The 25,086-nt window shown below is 42.7% G+C and overlaps 1 protein-coding gene across 1 annotated transcript; it reads left to right on the plus strand.

The window, feature by feature from the left end:
• Positions 1–264: 264 nt before the first annotated feature.
• On the plus strand, positions 265–24,171 carry CARD14 (caspase recruitment domain family member 14). Its single transcript, XM_063293370.1, is given in 20 exon segments — positions 265–495; positions 1,305–1,442; positions 1,812–2,137; positions 3,373–3,543; positions 4,018–4,137; positions 4,795–4,920; positions 5,557–5,700; positions 6,653–6,781; positions 7,025–7,134; positions 9,388–9,482; positions 10,882–10,927; positions 12,401–12,590; positions 19,409–19,535; positions 20,587–20,824; positions 20,948–21,011; positions 21,753–21,888; positions 22,344–22,499; positions 23,127–23,218; positions 23,375–23,490; positions 23,826–24,171. Coding segments are annotated over 20 exon segments (2,958 nt in total). The 5' UTR covers positions 265–269; the 3' UTR covers positions 24,034–24,171.
• Positions 24,172–25,086: the final 915 nt, after the last annotated feature.

The following is a 25,086-nucleotide window of genomic DNA, read 5'->3' on the forward strand; positions in this document are numbered from 1 at the left end:
TAATATAATGAAAAACCAATGCAATCTAATGGAGCAAAAATCGGGTACTGTAGTCAGACCAGAAATAAAACAGGAACTAAAATAATGTAATATGGATAAAACAGCAAAAATTTTAAAAGCTAATGTACTTTGCCATTTTCTCTAGAATTTAATTTCTGCCATGCTTCATGTCAGTTTAGAATAGGAAATGGATTTTATGAAGTACCCTTATTCCTTCATTACCAGCTTCCGAAAACTATCAACATCTGTTGTCCTTTTAGGTTTCCATTATGGTGGAGACAGGAGTAGATGATCCCAACCTTGTTGATCAAGAACTCCGTGATATGGATGAAGAACGATTATGGGAGATGGTGGAGGGCCATCGCTACAGAATTGTGCGGGGCGTCTGCCCCAGTCGTCTTACTCCCTACTTACGGCAGGCCAAGGTGCTTGGTCAACTGGATGAGGAAGAAATACTGCACAGCCCCCAGTTCACAAATAGAGCCATGAGAGTTGGTAAGTAGTCTGGGTATTGTAATGTTAATGACAACGTGGTATATGTAATGTGGTGGACTGCTGAGGAAAGCATTAGAGGATTCAGGAAGAGCTATAATGGGTTGTGATGTTCAGTGGGACTACTGTCTTGGCTCCAGCACTACACTGTCAAGGGCACAAAGAAGCCATGGCTGGTGCATAGCAGCCAAAGCTAGCCAAGTTATTTTGGAACATGGGACAATAAATTCCACACAGTTGTCCTTCCTATCGCATTGTAGTAAAAATATATAAATTAATATTTTGCTTTTCTTTCCAGTACCCAAAATTTGCTACCAGAACGGGCCACCTCAGTCTGTCTAACAGTAGCATCGATAATATCTGGGGGGGCAGAGGTGAGAAGGGAGAGAGGAAAGGAAAGAAATTTCTTCCCTCTGAAAGAAACAGGAGAGGTAGTAGAGCCCTATGGAATCTGGTCCATTCTATAAACTAGATTACAGTACATATGGGATTTATAGTGTTCCTCCATCACAAGAAAATGGGGAAGTGTTCCAGCTTGAGTGGCAACCTTGTCCTTTACTTATAGGTTAAGACATATTTGGTAATACTGTATTTAAAAGCCAGAATAACACGTGCCTGTTAGTGGAACCAAAGGAGATTTGCAAGCAATTTTGCTCAAACACTATTGCTAAATTAGTAGTGTTATTTCTGGAGGAAGGCTGAACTATATGGCATATGTCCACCAAGTTTCTCTACCTGGATAACTTTAGGCTCTTCCCCAATTGGGCTTTTTCCCATTATTTTACACTACTGCTCTTCTTGATCTCTTATAGGCCACATGCTGGATCTCTTGAAATCCCGTGGGAAAAACGGGGCCCTTGCCTTTCTGGAAAGCCTGAAACTTCACAACCCTGATATTTATGTGCTCATTACTGGCTTGGAGCCTTCCATAGACCACAACAATTTTAGTGGTGAGCTTTTTCCATCCTTCCTACTTCACCAGTTCTTAGCTGGGTTGTTTTTCTAGGCAAAACAGATGAAAGTGTAAGCTCCATTGAGAACATTGTGGCATGCTGAGAGTTGATTAACCAATCTGAGTCTCGTTTGATTTTCAATATTTGGTCCCCCAGGGAGATAATTCAGAATGGCATCTCTTCCTTACCTACCAATTCTCCCTCCATACATGCACAATATACTCTCAGCTTGCAGTAAAAAAATGTAATATTGCTGAGCCTTTGACACCTTATTTAGTGCTATAATGCTGCTGATTGAAGTAGAAGCTTTATGGTGTTCAGGCCTGGACACTGAGGAAGGCCTAAGCGTTTTCACCTCTTCTCTAGATCTGATTGAAAGCTCCCAGCTGACAGAATGCTTGGCCAAAGCAGTTAGCAGCCTGCAAGAGGAGCTAAGCCAGGAGAAGCGTCAGAAGGTGTCCCTGCTCCAACACTGCCGCAGACTCAAGGAAAACACTGCACGACTGGAAGCTGAGGCTGAAAGCCTGCGGGGCATTGAGGCCGAGTGTAACCGTATGAAGAGGGAGCTCAGTGCTCACTTCCATGAGGCCCTCAAGCTTAAAGATGAACTGTATGGGCTCTCTTTGCGCTACAGCAGTGCCCTTCAAGAGAAGGACCTGGCTATTACCCGCTGTCGAAGCTTGCAGGAAGAGGTGTGATAGGAGAAGGGTGCATGGAGCTTTTCAGGGTTTGTGATATAATTTAGCAGGCCCTGTGTGCCGTTGGTAGGAGGAATGTGGATGGTGTGATCTGTGGAGCTTACCATGGCATTTTGCTGGTCGACAGGAGGATGACTGTAGGCAAAATGCTTGACAGAACACCCAAATGGTTGTGCTTGCAACCTGCAGCCATCTGTACCTGCCCACTTTTATTTGGAAGTGCAATAGAATATAAGAAACGTTAGCTCACATGGACCATCTAGCTCAGAATCCTGTTTCCATGGATACTGCAGCTGATGAAGATGAAAGATGCAGCACAACAAACAAATGGAAAACCAAAAAAAGATAATCTAGCTTCTGAATGACTGGAACGCACGTCTAGTAGACAATGATAGAATTGATGGGCTGTTAGTGATATACCAATTTGGGAGGCGTTTGCAGGATACCAGATTATGCTGATTTAAGCTAGAGATCCCTCAATACCCATCTGCTGAAAGATAATACAGATTATTAAAAAATCAGTCTGACTCCTGAAAATACTGGGGGGGGGGGGTTGTACATTTCAACTGCACTTTTGGGTATTATTGACCAAGCTGAGTCTGGTTTGGTTGTCAGATTGGTACTAGGGAATAGAAGAGTTGGCTATTATGATTTCTTTAGTATTTGCCTTTTTTTTCTTTTTCCTCCTGTGCTGTGATCAATCAGATCTTTCTTGCATTTAACTGTGTTTTCTGGATATCGGTATGCTTGGGCTGTAGAAGAAGACAACTTCCACTTAGTGTTTAGTAGTGGGATCTGCAACAAAATGTGGATGTGGTCCCTCCTCACTTCCTAGTCAGGGTTCCTTCCAGCCATGCCCTCCACCTACTGAACATTCCCCATCCAAGTTTTGTTTTCCATTTTCTTTTTCTATTTTTTCCAATTTCTACCAAACAGTGCTTGATTTTCTTTGGGCTATTGGGTTGGGAGTTTTCTCTAATCATTTTTTCCTAAAAAATTGTTCTGCACTTCTGCAAACCTTGGGATTTACTCCCATCTTATTTCTCAGAATCCTTGATTTTGGTCCATTCCCATCAGCTGAATGGGCTGTGCATTTCAGCGACATTCTTAAAGCCAGAAGCTCAGGATTGATGTTTGGAGGGAACTGCACAAACTGATAACTTCCTTTTTCCGTTCCACCAGCCTTGCTCACAGCTTCTTCTTCCTTTCTGTGTACCTGTCAATGGTAGCTTTACCTGATGAAGCAAGAATTACAGCGAGCCCAGGTGTCATCATGCCATGAAAGGGAAAGATCCTCAAGGATTTCTGGGGGCACACAGCTGCAGATAGATGAGCTCTTAAAGCTGAGAGAAGAGAACGAGCATCTCAAGTCACTGGTGGAGCTGGAAACTTTCAGTGTGGTAAAAGAAATTGCCAACTATGTTCATGTCCTTTCCTAACAACCCTAGGAACTGTACTTCAAGTAAGAGGATAAGAGATCTGTAATACAGAATAGTTAGCAATTTCACCAATTGCAATTTTTAGGCTTCTTTGGGACAAGCCAGGGGAGGTAACTTGTGAAAAAAACACAAGTTTGCAGCAGGTAATATGTCCAGAGCTTGCTTGGCCAAGGGCAGCTTCTTGCAAAGGTAAGCCACAGACTTTTGCACAATTTGGGGCCAAGGAATTTTTTTAACCCATTGTGTCAACATTTAGCATGCTTTTGTGTAAGTCTTCTACAGCTGCACAATGTCCTTTTCAGGCTGTAGTTAGGTGGCAATTGCCCTAGCCTGAGGGCCTCCTCCATATGGGGGCCCCTGTCCCCTTCTAGGTGTGGTATGGGACAGGAGTTGGGATGAAGAAGCTGCTCTAATGAGCCTACCTTACCTGCCCAGGTGCAGAAAGACATTCTAGAGCAAAACCTTGATGATGCTCTGGAGGGCAAACAGGAATTGCTGAATCGGATTCACTCTCTGAGAGAGCAAGCAGCACTTGCTGAGAATCAGCGCAAACAGGTGAGAATGCTGAGCTACCTGAAGTTACCTGCTTCTGTGCAAGAGGGAGGGAGAAAGTCTCTTTTTGTGCCTAGGAGAGCTCAGCTTCTATACTTTCAGGGATTGCCGCTCTCCTTTGTGCCTACCCTACATAACTGGGGACCAGGAGGCAGTCCCAAACCTTCTCCTCACTTATGTGTATGGCGGCAACCACGTGAAAATTAAAAGTACTACACTTGCATTACGTTAATTGCAAGACCAAGCCTTCTTCAGTGTTTTAAAAACAACAGAAAAGGTGCAGTGAGTGAGTTAATCTGATCTGATCTGATCTGATCTAAAAGGGCTAAAGAAGAGTAGATATTTTGTAATGTTGGTTTTACATACAGAGAGCATTATAACCACAATAGTTAACCATCCTGAGCTACCAATCCCAAAGTCCTAAATATCATTGTCGCCTTGTGCTTGCTAGGTGGCTGTAGGCAAACTGTTTTCATCTTTGTTCTCAGACATCAGGTTGTAGTACAGCAGGGGGTTAAAGGGAATTTGGGCCACATTATGCTACTGCTGTTGTAAGGCTTGCCAATATTACGTGTGATAAGAGCTATGTGCCCTAAATAGAAAACAATATGATGCCAAGACTATATACTTTCATCTTGCTATATTTGTGTTTTTATGCAGTGCTGGGAAGAAAAGGAAAATACTTTAATTGAATGTCAAAAGATGAAGGTAGACTGTGAGATCTACAAAGAGAAGATCAGTGCCCTTCAGGCCCAAATAGATGAGCTACAGAAAGAGAGAGATCAGGTATTAGAAAATGTGATTAACATGGAATGACAGTTTCCCAATCAAAGTGACAAACAGGTTGCCAAAAGATGGGAGGCTGGCTGGTTGGCAGGGATCTTAAAATTGATGAACATTGCAGTGATGACCAACATCCTCTCTTAAACACTTTGTGCCATGAAAAGTCCACTGGTAGAACTCAGCACTTTTGTGAATTATGAAGTTATATGGGCAGCTAAGATCTAGTCATGCAAAAATATCAGCTATGTAAATGAGCTTAGAGCTATGTAATAACCTCATTCATTCTGTTTGCTGAAACTTTCCCATAATAATGTGTTACATAAAATCATCCGTACTTCTGCATTTGCAGAATTTGGTCCACTAAATAGGTTTTCGTTTAAATTTTATACTTTGCAATCCAGGCTTCATGCAGCTTCCTAGCTGATCAGTGTGTCCAATGCTACAACCAATATTATTGAGGTGACTATCGTATTTGATCAACATGCCCCGTTCTTTGGGTTGATTCTCATTATTCCTAAGTTAATTACTTGAGCCATTTTAACTACTGTGAGAAATGTGCTTGTTGTTGCCTGTAGCTTATTTCTGTCTTTTTTCTCCCAAAACCTTCATATATAGTGTGCCTCTATCTAATTCCTTTAGGCCTACAATGCCAGGGACACTGCTCAGATGGAAATTTCCCAAAGCCTCCTGGAGAAAGATTCACTTCGCCGTAAAGTCTTCGAGCTTACAAATGAAATTTGTGAACTCAGGAAAAGAGCAAGCATGGGTGATTCATTGCTTACTGTGAGTTATGATCCTGGTTGGTCTTAATAGACATGCATGCCAGAGGAGAGCCAAGGATAAATCAATACTTCCCAAGTACCATCCTAATATTCCCCAAGCACCATCCTATTATTTGAAAGCCTGCTTCATAAAATGCAAAATGTAGTTATTATAGAATAACTGGAATTTTCTTTAGGGTTCTCAATTTCCCCATCTCATTCCTTTTTAAGTAGCTGTTTGTCAGCCCTTTGAGGTAGTCCAGACAAGAAGCACCAACCATGGATACTAGCACTACCTTTATTGTGAGGTTACAGTAACAGAATCTTTCAAGTCTGAAAGTACCTCTCACCTCCTGCCCTTTTACTTTCTAGAAAACTAGGGAGGGTACCTTCTGCTTCTGTGGGGTGAGATACCTTTGGCATGATGATTGTCTAGTCTGTAGCTCTTCCTCCTGTCTCCCAAGGTCATTCCCACAGACCATCACACTGTTCTCTTTCTACCTTTGTATGACACATTGAACCATACTCTTATCATATGGGATGTTAGTACACTGTGTGTACCTCCTAGTTGGTTTGCAAGGTACATGGGCTTGCAACATTCTGGCTAGATTACAGATTCTAGCTAGGACAGAATAGGATGAGCATGCTTGGGATAAAACTGAGCTTTGCTTGCACTTGTGGTATACTGCCCAATATATGTTAAATCTGATAGTATCCTTACTGTTAGCAGGAAACACTTCATATGGCATGGGTACAGTTAAGGCCTTAATCTACACCTGTTTATCTTACAAAAAAGCACTAGGTGAAAGTCTCAGTTGATCAAAGGTATGATGGGCAGTGGAAGCCAGTATCTATGGGCCCATCTGTTGACAATCACGGCATATTGTTGGTGACTTGGCATGTAAGACTCACAGACTCTTCTCTGTCTTGTAAACCAAGATATTCTTCTGAGGGGACACTTTCTATTTCCTTAGGCACCAAGGAGTGGGCCTGCCATCACTGAACCCAGGGAACATTGTCCAAGGAGAAAGCAGCGCCTAATACGAATGTATGCCATCTGTCCCCGGGAAGACAGCCAGGACAGCTTCATGAGCACATCAGAGGTGTGCATTTCAATGCTCCACCCATCTCACACCTTTGTATCTTCTTTAGTTTCAAGGTCATGGGGAGGGAGGGAGAGATGGTGAGATATGGAATGTGCCTGCTCCTGAAGTTGCCCAAAGGTTTACTGTGCAAAGCTTTACTCTATTAGGACATGGAAAACTTGGGAATGTCTCTGAATGGGGAAATTTGAGTTCAGTCACATTGGAGTGTGTTTATGGCCTGACTGTCCTTTTATTTTGTAGTCTTGGTCAAGTCAAGAGCAAATGGACAGTTTCCGATCATGCAGCCCAATCCCACCTTGTAAACTTTCTCTACAGAGAAGAGCCATGCAAGACAGCTCCCTTCCTCGGAGGTAACTATGTCAGGTTTTCCCATATTTTGTGCTAGATTGAGTCTGCAGATCTGACAAAGAACACTTCTAGGTTCTTTCTGTGCTGGGATCAAATGTTTCCCTTGTATGTCTTTCACAGTGCTGAGGGGTAAAAACTCACACCTATAAGTCTTCATGTTCCATTGGATTCTGTATAACAAAACCTAGCCTCCAATCATGCAGGTGTTTAGCTCCAGTAGACATAAATGAACCTATTCTAATCTCAGCTATGTTTAACTATTGTTTATGACAGGTTAAGCCAGAGGTGGGTAACCTTGTAATGGTGGATGATGAATACACTGTGGGAGGGCTGTTATTTTCCAGTTTTGTTCTTGTATTTTCCCTCATCTTGAAAGGGTTTAACATGTTAAAAATGTCCTAAAACCACATACAATGATGCTATGTTTCTTGACATTTCATTTCACTGCAATGTAATCAGAAGGGGTTTGAGAGAGGTGGAGGCACACAAATGCTGTTTGGGAGCTATATGCAACTCTTAAAATGTAGGATACCCATTTTTGGTGTAGAGGAAATTGGAGAATGTCGACAGTAATCAAGCAAATGGAATTGCTATTTCTTGACAACAGTCTAAATGTTAACAGTTCTTTGCAAGACTGTTACATTTCTAAAGCTTTCATTTCAGCTGAGATATAGATATACAGTAGATTATAAAAAAAAATCCCTTCTCACCCCTATGGGTGGTATGTGTCTTCCTCAACCTCGGGTCCTCTACCAGAGGCCTGGGAGTTTGAGGGTTCTGCGCAGTGTCTTAGCTGTTCCTAGCACTGCGCTGTTCTGGACAGAGAGCTCTGATATTGTTCCTGGGATCTGTCAGAGCCACCCTCCCAGCTTGGGGGTCACAGCCCCAAGTGCCCCTACCACCACTGGGACCACTTTGGCCTTCACTTTCCACATCCTCTCTAGTTCCTCCTTCAGGCCCTGGTAATCACACACACACATACACACATTCAATCATATAAGTAATATGGGGATGTGACTAGGAATTCCCCTGGGTCATGGCTGGAACAGATATGATAATCTTTTGAACTTTAAAATCTGCCTCAAGAGGCCAAATTGCATCCTTTATCCAGTGAACTAGATCAACTGTTCTCTTCTATTGTCTTCAGTAGCACAGGCTGGAGCACTAAGGCAGATTCAAAGCATTAAAGAACTAGTCAGAAATATTATTTGTGGAATGTTCTTAGTGGCCTAGCTCTGTTCACACGTAAGGGAAACAAAATGACAGCTTGCTCATTTCCACACCTGAATGTTGCACTGGTATCTGACTACATGTTTAGTTCTTCAAATGGTGTCACACACATATACACCCACATTCACACACTCTCCATAATGTTTGAGGCTTCCATAGGGCTCTGGTAGCCAAAGAGATTTTTTATATCCCCTCAACTCTTCCTGATCCTGAGGAAAAACTGAAGACAGTTGTGTAGTATTTCTTCTGGTCCTATGGGATAGATTGTTTTCCACTGGCAAAAGCTCCTGCCTTGTCCTGCCTCCTGGCTTCTGGAATTGCTTCGGACCCACTAGGTGCAAGACACTATAATGCCTTGCCATTCTCCCCCACCCCCCTGCTTCACTGTGGCACCGAAGGGTCAGCGCTGGTCAGAATTAACATAAGCACTGCCCTGTGGGATTGGACCCCTGGCCCACCTAGTCCAGCAGCCTGTTCTCATGGTGGCCAACCAACTGCACAAGGAAGCCCACTAGTCTCCCAGCAGATGGCCTTCAGAGGCAGTCCCACTGTCATCAAAGCTAATAGCCATGGATCCCCATGACTTTCATGAATTGGTCCAACCCTTTTTTGAAGCCAGTCAAGCTGGTAGTTTTTAGAACGCTTTCCCCCCTCAGTGCAAAAAGAAACTGGTGAGAGAAGTACAGAGGACAGGGAGAGGCACTGGCTGGCTGCTGGGCTTTTGTTGTTGTTGTTCTCCTATTAGTAACTAGAAGGGGCACTGACTGGGCACTGAAATGTGGTGCCTGGAGCTCAGCATTGGTGGCACCCTGCAGATACTATGAAGGTGCTGGGACAAGGCTGGTGGCTGTGTGGAAGTGCCGCTACACAGAGATAAATAGAGAATAAAGCAATGACAGTGACATCCAGACACATGCCCAGAGGGGAAGGAAGCTGCTGGCTGAAGGGAGTGCTTTGATCTGATGGATTTCACTTTTTCCATTCACAAGCTGTTGTTTCCCTCTCCTTTGTGTCTCTTCCTACAGCAGTTCCCAGGAGTTCTTGGAGGAGGAATTTTCTCTCAGCTCAACTGAGGAGAGAGTGAAGGACCCCTCCTTTGAATACGAAATGGGGAGAGACGGTAAGAGTCTCCCACAGGGGAAACGCGTTCCTTATATTTTCTAGCCTGTGGAAGAAGAAGGAAGATGTGTCCTCATTCATGTATTTGTACACCTGCTTTTTTGGTCCAAGACACATTCTAACACTGCCACTTCAAAGGATCTCTTTGCAAAAGCCCACACAATGTGAGGGCAAATTAAATATATAAATATAAATATAAACCACAGCAAGACACTGAATTAGTTTTAACTATGATGTTCAGATTCAAATCTGTGTGGAAGAGAAAAAAAGAGAAGGTACAAATCAGCCTGGTGCCTTCCAGAGCTCCTGGACTTCAGCTCCTGTAACCAGGAGCTTGGCCAAAATTGGGAAAGGTTGCTGTGAATGTAAGATTCCTGAGTGGTATGTGTCAATTAATCCTTTTCACGTAAACTTGGGGTCAACAGAGTCAGCTGGCATTAAAATAAGCACTGCCTGCCAGGTGTGGAATGTTTTCACTTTTTAGAATACAGCACTGATTTCAAGGGCGATTGGAATATGCTCCTCCGCTGAAAACAATAGAGAAGAGAATCATTCGGCACTCACAGAAGAAAATAACAAGAGCAACTAAAACCTTTGCAGTACTTCTTTCACAATACGGTATATGAAAGTAAACCAGAAAGTAGAAACATATCCAGGTGGTGTGAGATTGTCAGGAATGAGCCATGCTTCTTCTTTTCTGGCATTTTGATTCCAGCAGTAAGGAGCAAATAACCCTGGGATATTAATAAACCTATATTGCCCTTCCTTTCTTGCTCTGTTAATTTCTGATTCCAATGCTTCATGACAGAAGGGAGAAAAAATATTAGGGGCTGAAAAACCTATCAGCATAAAAATAGCTCCTGCTGGTTCAGGAATAGTCCCTAAAGCAGTGCGGGGGGAAGAATCTGAAGACAAGTAGAGATTCCAGTTTAATTTGCGCATACAGAAAGAGGTAGTGCTTAGCTGAGAAAGCAGAGGTTGCCTGCTTTCACCTGAAATAAGGGGAAATGAACTTTAGCTGGATTATTCTCAAGAATTTAATGTACAGTATATAAACATTACATAATATGTACGTGTATGCAGAAAGTAAAGAGAATCTGCCTGGAAATCCTGTATTTTTCGTTTTCTTGTCTTTCTACTATAATCCCCCATAATATGGAAAACGTCTTTCCAGATTTGCTCTTGAAAACCACGTTCACCTTCCCTCCCCCTATTTTTCCTCCATGAGGAGAGAAAATATGGGAATCCATATCCAGCAAGTCAAGGGAAATACAATGAGCATGTGCTGAAGATTATTTACCAGTCATAGGGGGAGTTTTGCCTGATTTCAGCAGGGCCTGGGTTAGAAAGCAACCAGTGATCGCTTTGCTGTCATGTGTTCCAATGTTTCTTTGTTACAGATGGCTCTTCCCTTTGGCTCCACGTAGACCCTTGCATCTCTGAGAGGTAAATATAAAGCTCCAGGCTGTAGGGTTTTGTTTATTTTGTAATACCTTACAGGTATTGACAGGCCCAAAGACAAGGAATGTGAGGTGAGATAATGGAAAGAAGGTTCTGGCTGCCAGACTTCCTACCTGGCAATCTAGACTGGAAAGATGCAAGAGTCTAAGAGCTCTGATAAATAGGACTGATTGGAAGAAAGGTTATTACAAGACAAGGGTTCCAGCAAGTATCCTACTGTCAAGTGAGACACTAATATAAAGGCAATTCAGGGAGGCAAACTTTTGTCTGTTTCCTCCCACTTTTTTTCATGTAGGAGGCCGGAAGCTTGCCTTTTTTATGAAGAGAGGCAGTCTGTATCTATCCACTGCTTTGACAACTGTCATACCAGTCAGTGTGAGAAGTAACTCAAGGACAAACTGTGAACGTTAGCCAAGGAATCTATAGAAGGCAACTGTGACAGAGAGAGGTATAAGTAAACTTTTATTCAGGCAAAAAAGTGTGTGATTCTATGGACATAATTACTTCTATTTAAGAATAATTCAGAATCAGTGGTCTGCTATGGTACATATGTGAACATGCTCACAGAAGGAGTCTCTCGGGCAAAATGTGAGGGTCTTGAAAGTGACTTTGTATTCTGGTTATTTCCTCTGATCTTTTGAGGCATGGTTTCAGAGCATTACTTGGGTGGCCTTTACTGGCTACTAATGCGTGGCAGAGAGATGGTCATTTATCCGGGTCTCCTACATACCCTTCCATTGCTGCTACATTCTGCAAATTAATAAGCCTGGTTTAAGGAACAGCATGCCTACAGGCCAATCCACCACTCTCTTGCCTGTTGCCTGTTCATGTCCAACAGAAATTAGAGATACGTTGTTTGCTTGGTTTACAGCAGAACAACTGCCAGAGCACTGCAACATTACTTAAAACTAGAGTGGGCAGCAAAAATCTGGATAGCCACTAGATAGCAGGAAAGTGTTAAAGTTTTCTATTTACAATTGCCAAGGCACCTGCTGGGTTTTCTGCCCCTGCTCCACATTTTTAAAAGTTATTTTAATTTAAATATTTTGAATAGGAAGCTGACATCCTGCAGAGTAGAGCAAAGCTCCACTTTTAGTTTAAAGATTAACTCTGGCCCTTTAGGCATTCTCAGAAAATAAAAAATGATAAATGGCTGCAAACAAGTTTTTGTGCACAAGCCCAGGAATAAAGACAAGAATAAAACAGCAAGAGTAAGCTAGAGTGGTAGAGCATTTTGGGAGCCTAGAGAGTAGGGAACAACCATTTCAAGTCCATAATAGCTTTCCTTGATCTTAATTTGTTTTAATCTGCACATTGAATACCACAGATAAGTGTTTCTGCTCAGTTAAGACCAGCATAGGAGCCAACCTAAAGTGTATAAAAAGCTGGAGAGATGCCCCAGTGGGAGACGCCAGAACCTATATGGACTTTATCCTGTCTGCTTTGCTCTCTTCTTAGTGCACCCATGCGCCGACGACTTGCGCAGCGCTTCCCAAGCCGTATCACAACGATTGCCTTCCAAGCTAATGCTTTGCTGGAGCAGATCAGCATCACTGGGGGCAACCAGACTGGCATCTTCATTGATCGAGTCACTCCTGGATCTATTGCCGATGAGATGTCTTTGTCACCAGGCCAGCAGATTGTGCTGGTAAGGCATTCCTACATCTTCACTGTATGTCATGTTTTATGTCTCTGCAAGAACTCTAAGGGCCAGTGGGCTCTACCAGATGATGAAGTCCTGGCACTAGAGCAACAGAACCAGCTGCTGATCACACCTGAGCAGGGCTTTGCAATTTGGGTGTATCTCAGCATTAGCACTGCTTCCTCATTGAATGAGGAAACATAGTTTCAGTTCAATGAACGCAGTTTGAATTGCAATGTATTGCTACTTTGTGCTTTAAAGGGTAGCCTGTTCTCCCATTGGAGAGGATTATTTTTTTCACCCCACATCACATCTTGTTGGCTTCTCTTATAGAGAGATTCTATCAAAGTTAAGGAAAGGGGTTCAGATGCAGAATTGCTGGTAGGCCGGCATTACAAGTCACAGGGGTTGAAAGATAATGTAAGCTTGCCACCATAGTCACTGATAATTAGCTTTTGGAGGTTTTTAATGGATGGGTTATATTTGTAATCTACTTCTGTTTGTACTGCTTTGCTTCAAATTACCTGTAGGATTTTCCCCCAAAACACTAGATAAATGATCATAAAAAAGTACACTGTACATTGAAAAACATTGGAAATATAAACTGTACATTGGAAAAGGCACTTGTCAGGGTTGTATTCTATCACCTTCATTATTCAACATGTATGCAGAAGTGTTTATGAGAAAGGCACATCTGGATGAATCTAATATTGGGGTAAAAATTGGCGGTAGGAACTTCAACAACCTTCGTTATGCAGATGATACAACACTGCTGGTGGAAAGTAAAAAAGGTCTAGAACGGCTAATCCTACTAGTCAAAGATGAAAGTGAAAAACTTGGATTGTGCCCTAACACCAAGAAAACAAAGATAATGACAACAGCAGAGAACGTGCAAGTCAGTGTTAAGATCAACAACGAAGTAATTGAAGCAGTAAAGGAGTTTAACTTCCTTGGCTCTAAAATCGATCAAAAGGGTGACTGCAGCCTGGAGATCAGAAGACGTGTAGTGCTTGGAAGAACAGCAATGACCACTATAAATAACATCTGGAAGGATAAATATCAGCCTCCCAACCAAATGCAGGCTAGTTAATACGATCATATTTCCAATAGCTACGTATGGTTGTGAAACTTGGACTTTGAGGAAGGCAGATAGGAGAAAGATAGATGCTTTCGAATTGTGGTGCTGGAGACGACTACTACGCATCTCATGGACAGCGAAGATTACCAACAAGGAAGTCCTAGTCAGAGTCAAACCAAAAATATCCCCAGAAGCCAAGATCACCTAACAAAAACTGTCATACTTCAGTCATGTTATGCGAGCTGACTCACTCGAAAAGACAATTATGCTGGGATTGGTCAGTGGTAAAAGAAGAAGGGGCCGCCCTAGGACTCAGTGGCTTGACACCATCAGAAGGGACACTGGAATGACTTTGATGGAACTAAAGGAAGCTGTAAGAGATAGAAAGGCATGGAAAGCATTTGATCCACAAAGTGACCGAGAATCAGATACGACTGAATGGATAAACAACAACATTGAGCAACACATGGAACTAGGAGAGGTTGAATGGTAGCTGTTTTATTTTCTGGTTTTGAGGAAAGGGGAAAGGATTTGTTTTAGCCACAGACTTAATGGAATCAGAGGGGGCAGGACAAGGCAGCCAATTATGGTCCAGTTTGAAAGGACAGCAACAAACACTGATTATGGCAGTTCTCTGTGCTCTGTTCTGAGTCAGAAAGGGACCAGGCTCACAGTGTTTGGTTGTCTGAATAAATGGGCAAATCATCCGAACAGCCAGAATCAATCTCAAGTGTGTTTTAGAAGGGTAACAAAAATGTTGGTCATCTGGAAAAACTCCATGTTGTGTGTGTATGTGTGTGTGTGTGTGTGTAAAGATGACATATTTCCCTTTGGGCACTTTTCTCATTTTAGCCCCATCTCTGTCCCCATCCCTGTTTAAAGGAAGAGCCCAAGGTTTTTTAGCTGACATGCAATCAGTGCCAGAGAGAGAAAACAAAATAGAAAAAGCAAGGCGTTCTAAATGGTGCTGATGGAAGAAAGAAGGTACTTCCAGCATGCCGGGAGCATTAGAACATAGAATGATCATGGTTGCTATAAAATTCCATTATCCAGTTCTCCAGCGATTCATCAGCAGTTTAAGAGCTGGGAAACAGTGACCCCCATACTGGAAAGCCTTGTTGGGCATCCTCTGTCTGGGTTAGTCTTTCCCAGTCTGGATACCTTTCAGCTGCATAGATTTTGTTGTTGTTTATTCATTTAGTCGCTTCCGACTCTTCGTGACCTCATGTACCAGCCCACGCCAGAGCTTCCTGTCGGTCGTCAGCACCCCCAGCTCCCCCAGGGATGAGTCCGTCACCTCTAGAATACCATCCATCCACCTTGCCCTTGGTCGGCCCCTCTTCCTTTTGCCCTCCACTCTCCCTAGCATCAGCATCTTCTCCAGGGTGTCCTGTCTTCTCATTATGTGGCCAAAATATTTCAGTTTTGCCTTTAATATCATTCCCTCAAGTGAGCAGTCTGGCTTTATTTCCTGGAGGATGGACTGGTTTGATCTTCTTGCAGTCCAAGGCACTCTCAGAATTTTCCTCCAACACCACAGTTCAAAAGCATCGATCTTCCTTCTCTCAGCCTTCCTTATGGTCCAGCTCTCGCAGCCATATGTTACTATGGGGAACACCATTGCTTTAACTATGCGGACCTTTGTTGTCAGTGTGATGTCTCTGCTCTTAATTATTTTATTGAGATTTGTCATTGCTCTTCTCCCAAGGATTAAGCGTCTTCTGATTTCCTGACTGCAGTCAGCATCTGCAGTAATCTTCGCACCTAGAAATACAAAGTCTTTCACTGCCTCTACATTTTCTCCCTCTATTTGCCAGTTATCAATCAAGCTGGTTGCCATAATCTTGGTTTTTTTCAGGTTTAGCTGCAAGCCAGCTCTTGCACTTTCTTCTTTCACCTTCATCATAAGGCTCCTCAGTTCCTCTTCACTTTCAGCCATCAAAGTGGTATCATCTGCATATCTGAGATTGTTAATGTTTCTTCCAGCAATTTTAACTCCAGCCTTGGATTCCTCAAGCCCAGCATGTCGCATGATGTGTTCTGCGTACAAGTTGAATAGGTAGGGTGATAGTATACAGCCCTGCCGTACTCCTTTCCCAATCTTAAACCAGTCCGTTGTTACGTGGTCTGTTCTTACTGTTGCTACTTGGTTGTTATACAGATTCTTCAGGAGGCAGACAAGATGACTTGGTATCCTCATACCGCGAAGAACTTGCCACAATTTGTTATGGTCCACACAGTCAAAGGCTTTAGAATAGTCAATAAAACAGAAATAGATGTTTTTCTGAAACTCCCTGGCTTTTTCCATTATCCAGCGGATATTGGCAATTTGGTCCCTAGTTCCTCTGCCTTTTCTAAACCCAGCTTGTACATCTGGCAATTCTCGCTCCATGAATTGCTGAAGTCTACCTTGCAGGATCTTGAGCATTACCTTACTGGCATGTGAAATGAGTGCCACTGTTCGATAGTCTGAACATTCTTTAGCGTTTCCCTTTTTTGGTATGGAGATATAAGTTGATTTTTTCCAATCTGATGGCCATTCTTGTGTTTTCCAAATTTGCTGGCATATAGCATGCATTACCTTGACAGCATCATCTTGCAAGATTTTGAACAGTTCAGCTGGGATGCCGTCATCTCCTGCCGCCTTGTTATTAGCAATGCTTCTTAAGGCCCATTCAACCTCACTCTTCAGGATGTCTGGCTCTAGCTCACTGACCACACCGTCAAAGCTATCCCCAATATTGTTATCCTTCCTATACAGGTCTTCCATATATTCTTGACACCTTTTCTTGATCTCTTCTTCTTCTGTTAGGTCCTTGCCATCTTTGTTTTTGATCATACCCATTTTTGCCTGGAATTTACCTCCAATGTTTCTAATTTTCTGGAAGAGGTCTCTTGTCCTTCCTATTCTATTGTCTTCTTCCACTTCCGTGCATTGCTTGTTTAAAAATAATTCCTTATCTCTTCTGGCTAACCTCAGGAATTTTGCATTTAATTGGGCATATCTCCCCCTATCACTGTTGCCTTTTGCTTTCCTTCTTTCTTGGGCTACTTCTAGTGTCTCAGCAGACAGCCATTTTGCCTTCTTGGTTTTCTCTTTCTTTGGGATGTATTTCGTTGCCGCCTCTTGGACAATGTTGCGGACTTCTGTCCATAGTTCTTCTGGGACCCTATCTACTAAGTCCAGTCCCTTAAATCTATTCTTCACCTCCACTGCATATTCCTTAGGCGTATTAGTGAGCTCATATCTAGCTGATCTGTGGGTCTTCCCTAATCTCTTTAGTCTGATCCTAAATTGTGCAAGAAGAAGTTCGTGATCTGAACTACAGTCAGCTCCAGGTCTTGTTTTTACCGACTGTATAGATGTCTGCCACCTTTGGCTGCAAAGGATGTAGTCAATCTGATTTCGGTGTTGTCCATCTGGTGAAGTCCATGTATAAAGCCGTCTCTTAGGTTGCTGGAAGAGAGTGTTTTTTATGCACATTGAGTTGTCTTGGCAAAATTCTATCAGCCTATGTCCTGCTTCGTTTTGTTCACCCAGGCCATGCTTACCTGTAATTCCAGGTGTCATTTGACTGCCCACCTTAGCATTCCAGTCTCCCGTGATGAAAATAACATCTCTTTTAGGTGTGTTGTCCAGTAGGTGCTGCAGATCCTCATAGAACTGCTCTACTTCAGCTTCTTCAGCATCTGTGGTTGGGGTGTATATTTGGATCACTGTGATGTTAGATGGCTTGCCCTGAATTTGAACTGAGATCATTCTGTCGTTTTTTGGATTGTATCCAAGCACTACTTTAGCCACTTTACTATTAATTATGAAGGCTACTCCATTTCTTCTGTGGTCCTCTTGTCCACAGTAGTAGATCTGGTGGTCATTTGATGTGAAGTGGCCCATTCCAGTCCATTTCAGTTCACTGATGCCCAAAATGTCTATCTTTAATCTTGACATCTCACCAATAACCACATCCAATTTGCCCTGGCTCGTAGATCTTACATTCCAGGTTCCAATGGTGTGTTGATCCTTAGAACATCGGATTCGCCGTTCACCACCAGCACCGTCGGCCGCTAGCCGTCCTTTCGGCTTTGAGCTAGCTGCGTCATTACGTCTGGGGCTAGTTGAACTCATCCTCTGTTCCTCCCCAGTAGCATTTTGACCATCTTCTGACCTGGGGGGTCTCATCTTCCAATGGTATACCAACATATCTCTGGTTGTACTGATCCATTTAGTTTTCACGGCAAGAATACTGGGGTGGGTTGCCATTACCTTCCCCAGGGATTGCATTTAGTCTGACCTCTCTGTCATGACCTTCCCGTCTTGGGTGGCCCTTCACGGTTTAGCTCATGGCATCATTGAGGTGCTCAAGCTCCAGCACCACGACAAGGTAACGAAACTTTGCTGAAGGCATAGATTTTAGTTCCTTGAATTCTCCTGCCAGTGAGGCCATTTCTGAGACAGTTAAAGTCCACTCATCTAGCAGGTGCCCCAGGTGGGGAAGATTAGTCTGGGTCTACAGCTTTGCTATCATTCGTTGGGCTAGAATCACAGCTTCTGGGAAGCTCAAAATCTACTCAGCCAGTCAGAGCAGTGTTGGTAAAATGTTCAGGGTGGGATGTATCCAGGCACAACACTGGATTACCTTCAGGGTTGAATTTCTACAACTGGCTTGGAACAAATTAATTTATTTGAAAGTAAAGTAAGCCAGAATTCGTTTATTATTAAAGAACAGACATACTGCTTAACTGCTTTTGCATAGCTTTTTCTGCCAGTGTGAGTGGTTAAACAAACCAGGGAATCACCTCCCATAGTTTGTTTAGCTTTATTTCTGAAATGTAATGGTTGACTGTTGCTTTTCTATTAAGTCAAGCTTTGGTTTCTTAGGCACACAAAGGCCATGAATCCCAGCTCAGACACCATAGTAAGCAACCCACAGGAAGAAATTCATTGTTTTGCTTTGCTGTTCTTGCTTCTAAGGGGATCAAAGTGGGAATGATTAGGCAGGATGCACCAGCATGTGCTAATAGAAGAGAGCCAGTTTGGTGTAGTGGTGAAGGCTCCAGGCTAGAAACCAGAAGACTGTGAGTTCTAAGCCTCCCTTAGTCATGAAAGCCGGCTGGGTGACTTTGGGCCAGCCAGTGTCATGTTCATCGTTTCAATGTTAAAGTGCATCGTAACGTTTCGCATGTCAGCCAGACTCTCTCAGCCTGACCCACTTCACAGGGTTGCTGTTTTGGGGAAAATAGGAGGCAGGAGGGTTAGCTACGTTCACCACCTTATTTATTTGTTTTATTTATATTTCAAATTTCGTCACCGCCCATCTCACTCAAAGAGCGACTCTGGGCAGTTGTTATATATAAAAAAGGTGGGATAAAAATAAAATAATAAATAATATAATAGTTCATAAATAATGAAGGATTTAGACTTATTGACACATTCAAACTGGACTAATCTCAAGGCAGTAGCTGAGAAATTGTCAAAATGGGATTATACTGAGCGGCGAATCATATGTCCCATAAAAATGAATCCAACTCCACTCTAAGCTCTATAGCTCAGCTTCCAGCTCCATTGTGGAACCTCCTTCCCTGTCAAGCTGTTTGGTCTTTTGACAGTTTCCGTGAAAGTATCATTAATATGGGAAAGGACTTTCCTCTCTCCGAGCTGAGCCAGGTTGCAAGTGATTGACCTCCCCATCTGTTTATTTGTTTCTGAGTCCCTTTGATTAACATTTCAAGTGCTTTGAATTTATAGGTGGATTATGGAGTCATGGAACCAGGTTTCAAAGCGGTCCTAGAAGATGCAACTCTTGAGGAGGCTCTTTGGGTCCTGGAAAGAGTGAATGGATTTTGTTGCTTGTCTGTGAAGCACAACATGGAGGGTAAGGATAGTTGCTTACCTCAGAGATGGGCCATGTCAGTCTCTCTATAGGTTGCTGAGCTGTGACTTCCATTAGGCCTCATGATAAACCATAAAGCTAACAGAAATTGGGCTTTGTTGACAGCTCACATTACCCATCTCCAGCCTACATGATGGCTTCAAAATACAAAAATCATAATGAACGATTCAGGCATGCTGGTGATTGGGTATTTCTCCCTCCTAGTGGGATCCTACAATGAAGAAAGGCAAATAGTAGATTTGTGAGTACCCCTAAGAGTGGCATACTGGAAAACAACATGAAGCTTTCCTGTACTATACCACTGAAGTTCATGTAAAAGATTTAATAATAATTGAGATGGGGGGGGGGGTAGATTGATTGTGCTGCATTAATTAGTATGAAGGAGGATCTACTCATTGTTTCCATGTGGGAATTCCTTCCCAGCATTTATATGTTTTTCTGAATCCCAAGAAAAATCAGTTGAGAAATCAGGAAAATGGGAAAAAGTATGACCCAGAGTAAGCATTGAGAATGCTAGCCAGGAGGTGCCCTCTACCATTCTGGCTGTAGCTTTTGGAAGGTGGGGTGGCTTTCTCGTGGGACCTGAGGAACACTGTGTGCTAGGGGCTGCCAGCATCCAAGCTGGTGCGACAGATACCACTGTCAGATCTACCATTATGCAGGGAGCAATCAGGGCCAATCTAATAGGTCCTCAGCTTTGGCGCCAATTGGATGGCTTTGAGAGTGCACAGTGCCTTCTGGTTGCATGTTATGAAAAAGGCAGAATAATGTGATTTTGGGAATTCCAGTTTCTTGTTCCTGAATCCAGAAGATTAATTGGAAACTGGAAACACTAGATGTACTCTTTTGATTTCTCTGCCTTAGGCATCAAAATATCTTCAGCCAATCTTGGTATCTCATGGACATGAGTATGGAATGTAAAGGACCCATTTGGGAAGTAATTGTTGTGCTCTTGCTTACTCACCCTCCGTCCCACCTGGCCTGTGCTATTGCTACTTTGATTCACAGTTTCCAATCAACTTCATCTTACTAGGTTACAAGAAACTACTGAGTGACCTGAACTCAAAGCTGGTGACATCTGGTGACTCTTTCTATATCCGATCCAACCTGTGCCTTGAGAGACAGGGTCCTGGGGAACTCCCAGTAGGATGCCATAACATTCTGCATGTCACGGACACTGTGTATCAAGGCCAAACCCAATGGAGTGCTTGCCACGTGAATCCTTATACCATGAAAGACATGGATACTGGCACCATCCCCAACTACTTCCAGTGAGTATAATCATCTCAACAGGTCTGAAGGGAGTAGGGAGTACATTCTTGTCTGGTTAATGGAGGGGTGCATATCTACTCTCTTCTGCTTTACACATTTCTGTCTCCATTTCTTTGATATAGGGCACAACAGCAACTCATTGCCCTCATTCAAGAACTGGCCCAAAAGAGCATGGCTTCCCGCAAGGTAATAAGGCAATCTTTCGTCCATGCTCTGCTTTGGGAAGTTAAATTTGCAAGTTGATTCAGACTGCAAACCAAGCTACAAAAATGCATTTCCACCAAGCTGGACCAAGATAGGGGTGAGGAAGAGGAACTCTATACAATGCTACATCACTGATCATCCTCCACACAGACAACTTGAATTGGGAAACAATAGCAATTTTAAAATTATCAAAAAATGCAAAAGAATTCTTTGAAGCATGGCATTCTAGCCAAGCTGCAGTCAAGAGACATATGTAAGGACCTATAAAAGAAATGTAACCAGACTTCATTCATGTGCAAACTAATTACCACCCATAGAACTCCCCCACCCAAGCATGCATATAACTGACAGTAGGAAGTTGTACACAACCTCACATCCCCCACATCTCCTGCACTGATTATATCATAGTAGTAAGCCAAAACTGTCGCACTGAGAACTCTTAACAACACAATAGGCCAACCCTGAGCTCCAGATATGCTGCACTGTCACAGGACCTGCACTCATACTCATATGTGGAAGGCATCTGGGTGATAATTACTTGAAACAAAGGCTTGGCATGAAAACCCTCTTGGGGACATTGTTCTAAGACAACTGCCCCAAGATGGTGACCTCCACATGCATCGAACTTCAGCTCTGATAATTCCCCAGCCAACTGCTACCATAACTCCTGGGTCAGCATTATACATTCTGGATTTGATATAACACCTTTCTTTTTGCCTTTAGAATTCCAATTTGCAACCCAAGTTGGTGCGTATTGTGAGCACAGACAACAGGATCAATCCACTCTGGTCAGCTATGGAATGTAGTTTCTCAGATTCAAGCAAACCAAAAGGCAAGTTCAACTAATGTGAAATTGTTTGTAGTTGTTGAGAAATACCATGGTTGCAACCTACAGATATTCATCTAGGTAAATTTAACACAGTGGAGCTTTTCTTTTCTTTTTTTTTAAGTACACATGCCAAGGATTGCACTATAAAGCATCTGTTGGAAATAACTAAGGATATTGCAAAAAAAAAAAGTCTCTGAGACTTTCTAGAAGCCAGACCATTTTCTAGAAAAACCATCTTGCTGTAGTAACCAGGTTACTTATCACAGGCCCACTGCGGCTATTGTTTTTCTGGGTTTTTTATATTCCTGACAGGAATTCTAAAGAACCTTGAAGTTGATTGTTGCACACAGAGAATATGAAATGGGGCAATTCAATAAATTTCCTCAAATGTGCTTTCTTAAAATATAGCTAGGGAGCAAAAAACAAGCAGTGGATGAAATCCACAACTATTTATTTTGTGACCGCTTTACTCTGTCCCCTTCTAGGCAATCCCAGGAGTTATGTCAGTCTGATGCCATACACTTTTGTCAGGCACTGCAGACCTGGGCGGCCGCGTCCCGTGCTTGTGGTGCCAGCACTTTTGAGGAGGATCCTGGCTGACAAGCTATGCCTGTCCAGTGGCTTTGAGAAATGTTTATCAGGTATACAGGGGCCAGTTGCCTTTGGTGGAATTTTGCATGGTACTGATTGTTTAAGCCATGGAAAACTCAGCATCTGAGCTTAGAGCAAAGTGAGTTGAAATGTCTCCCTCAGCCTTTCTCAATCTTCTGACCCTGGAGGAACCCTTGAAATATTTTTTCAGATCTCAGGGAACCCCTGCACATTCAGGCTCAATTATAGGCCAGAAGTTACAAAATTATCATACTTGTTTCATGTGTAGGCCTGTCTATATGCATTAACACTGTTCTTAAACTAAAGAATGAAACTTACCTCTTTAATGTGAAGTTGCCTGAATTTGAAATAATTTTTAAAATAAATCGTGATCTCCCAGGGAGCCCCCGTGACCTCTCAAGGAACCCTGGTGGAGAAACTCTGGGCTAGCTGATGGAATTGGAAGAGTGCACTGGCTCACAGTAAACTTTTCCAGTTCCTGTTCAAATAATTATCTTATTCTAGAAGATTGAATATTTCTTGATACTGTATTTGCTCATTCTCTCATGTGTCCAAACAGTACTTCTTGTAAGACATTTAAAAAAAGGAGATGTAGTTTGGGTTCTAGGACTGTTCAGAACCATGCTATCTGACTCTTTTCCTTCCTGCCCCTGCAGAGACTCAGAGTACAGATACTCTCCATGAAAACAAAGAGTTGAATGTCAGTTCTTGTGTACCTCGACGGGATCTGGAACAGTTAATGCAAAAGGTATTAGAGGTTGTGAGAACAGATGTTGTACTTGGGTAGAGATGCAGTTATCTCAGGTGAGGGACTAGGATGTATAGGATGTATGTCCCTTAGGACTAACACTGCAAATATTGTTCAGTGGCATCCATGCACTTAAACTTCTCACTCTACCTCTAGAACGTGCATGCCTGGCTGGACCTGGGCCTGGAGAGTGTGCAAGAACTTCTGGCAATGGACATTTATCCCATCATTATCCTCATCACCATTGGTGAGAAGAATGCCAAGAAATTCAAGTGAGTGCTGCTACTTTGATGACTTGCATTTCCCTCTGGCACAGCTGTCATCCAATTATCTTTTAATCAAGGAGGTGATTCATTTCATCTACCATCATCTACCATGATCATCAAAATCACTTCATCTACCATATAACTTGCTTTTATCTACCATATCTTGATACTGGCAGTTCTTTCTCCCATGGCCATCATTCTTCAACCTTTCCTTTTGAGATAATTTAGGAACTCTTTTCCTTCTCTGGCTTGTGTTTGTTTTCACACGCACACACGCACACACAAGCTTTGTGGGTGAGCTCCAATTTCTGACTTCCATAACCAAATGGCTTGAATTTCAGGAAAGCTCTTCAGCGCCTTGGAGCAACTGAGGAACAACTTTTGGAGAATGCCCGGAAAGATGAGGCCCAGCTGGAGACAGTATCCTGCCTCTATTGCACCATTGGTCCTGATGCCTGGGGTGACCTTGATGCTCTCATCAGCTGTGTCCGTATGGCTGTTGCTGATGAGCAGAAGAAGGTGGTGTGGGTAGAACAAGTGCCTCACTGACCTTTTTAGACAAATGTGTGGGACTTAAGGCAATTGTTTCATTTGAGCCTAGGAAAAACTGAAAGATGTTACTTGTTCTGGGCCGAGATTAAAAGGAACTAGAGCATTTTCCAAGCCTATCAGCTGTGTACATACAGTTCAGAGAAACTGCCATCATTTCTTTCTCATGTTCTCCATCCTTCCTCATTCACTCTCTTTCAGATTGATTTTATTTTCCCTCCCCAGCCCTCTGAATTCCCAACCACACATCAATCATACTTGTTGGCTGAATGTGCAGAGTCCCACATGCTTTTTTAGGTGAGATGTACATGCAGAGGTTTGGTATCATTAATTTCTTAACTCTTGGGTATTTAGAGTTGGTTCTCAAATCAGAAATGCATGGAGACTGGACTGAACCACATGGGGCACACAGTTCCTTATGAGCGCAAGTGTACAGTATATTGAACACTGAGCATGGAAATAATTGATGCAATTCATTTTCTTATATAAGAATTTCCCACAGGATAATAGAATAACACTGCATTGTTTTAAAAAACTTATCAAATACATTAATTAGCAAACGGAGCAAGTTTTTGGCAAGTTAACATTCCCAGCACTGCATTAGTCTGTTAATGTCTGAAATTGGACTAAAAGAACTTCAGCCATGCTTCTGTCCCACTGAAACTCCAAAAGTTTCACTCAGTTTGCCTTATTCCATGGCTTACAATACAGAGATTTAACTAGCAGGATTAGTATTAGATCAGGTTCAAATCCCCATTTGGCATTTGGTTCACTAGCTGACTTTGCAACTGTCACTCAGCCTAACAGGGCTTTGTAAGGATAAAATGGAGATAGAGAAGAAGCATTTATGTTGCTTCATCATCCTGAAGGATAGAAGTGGTATAAAATGAATAAATGAATGGACAAGTACAAGATTCTCTTCTTTCGTATCCAGATCAAACCTTAAGCTGCCAATATGACACCACCTTCTTAGCTTTGTCATTGGCCAAAAACAAGTCATTCTCAGTGCACACTATTGGTAATAATCGGCAGGTCAGCAGGTGGGCCAAATTC

Source organism: Candoia aspera, chromosome 2 (genome assembly GCF_035149785.1).
Source record: "Candoia aspera isolate rCanAsp1 chromosome 2, rCanAsp1.hap2, whole genome shotgun sequence".
Classification (NCBI taxonomy): Eukaryota; Metazoa; Chordata; class Lepidosauria; order Squamata; family Boidae; genus Candoia; species Candoia aspera.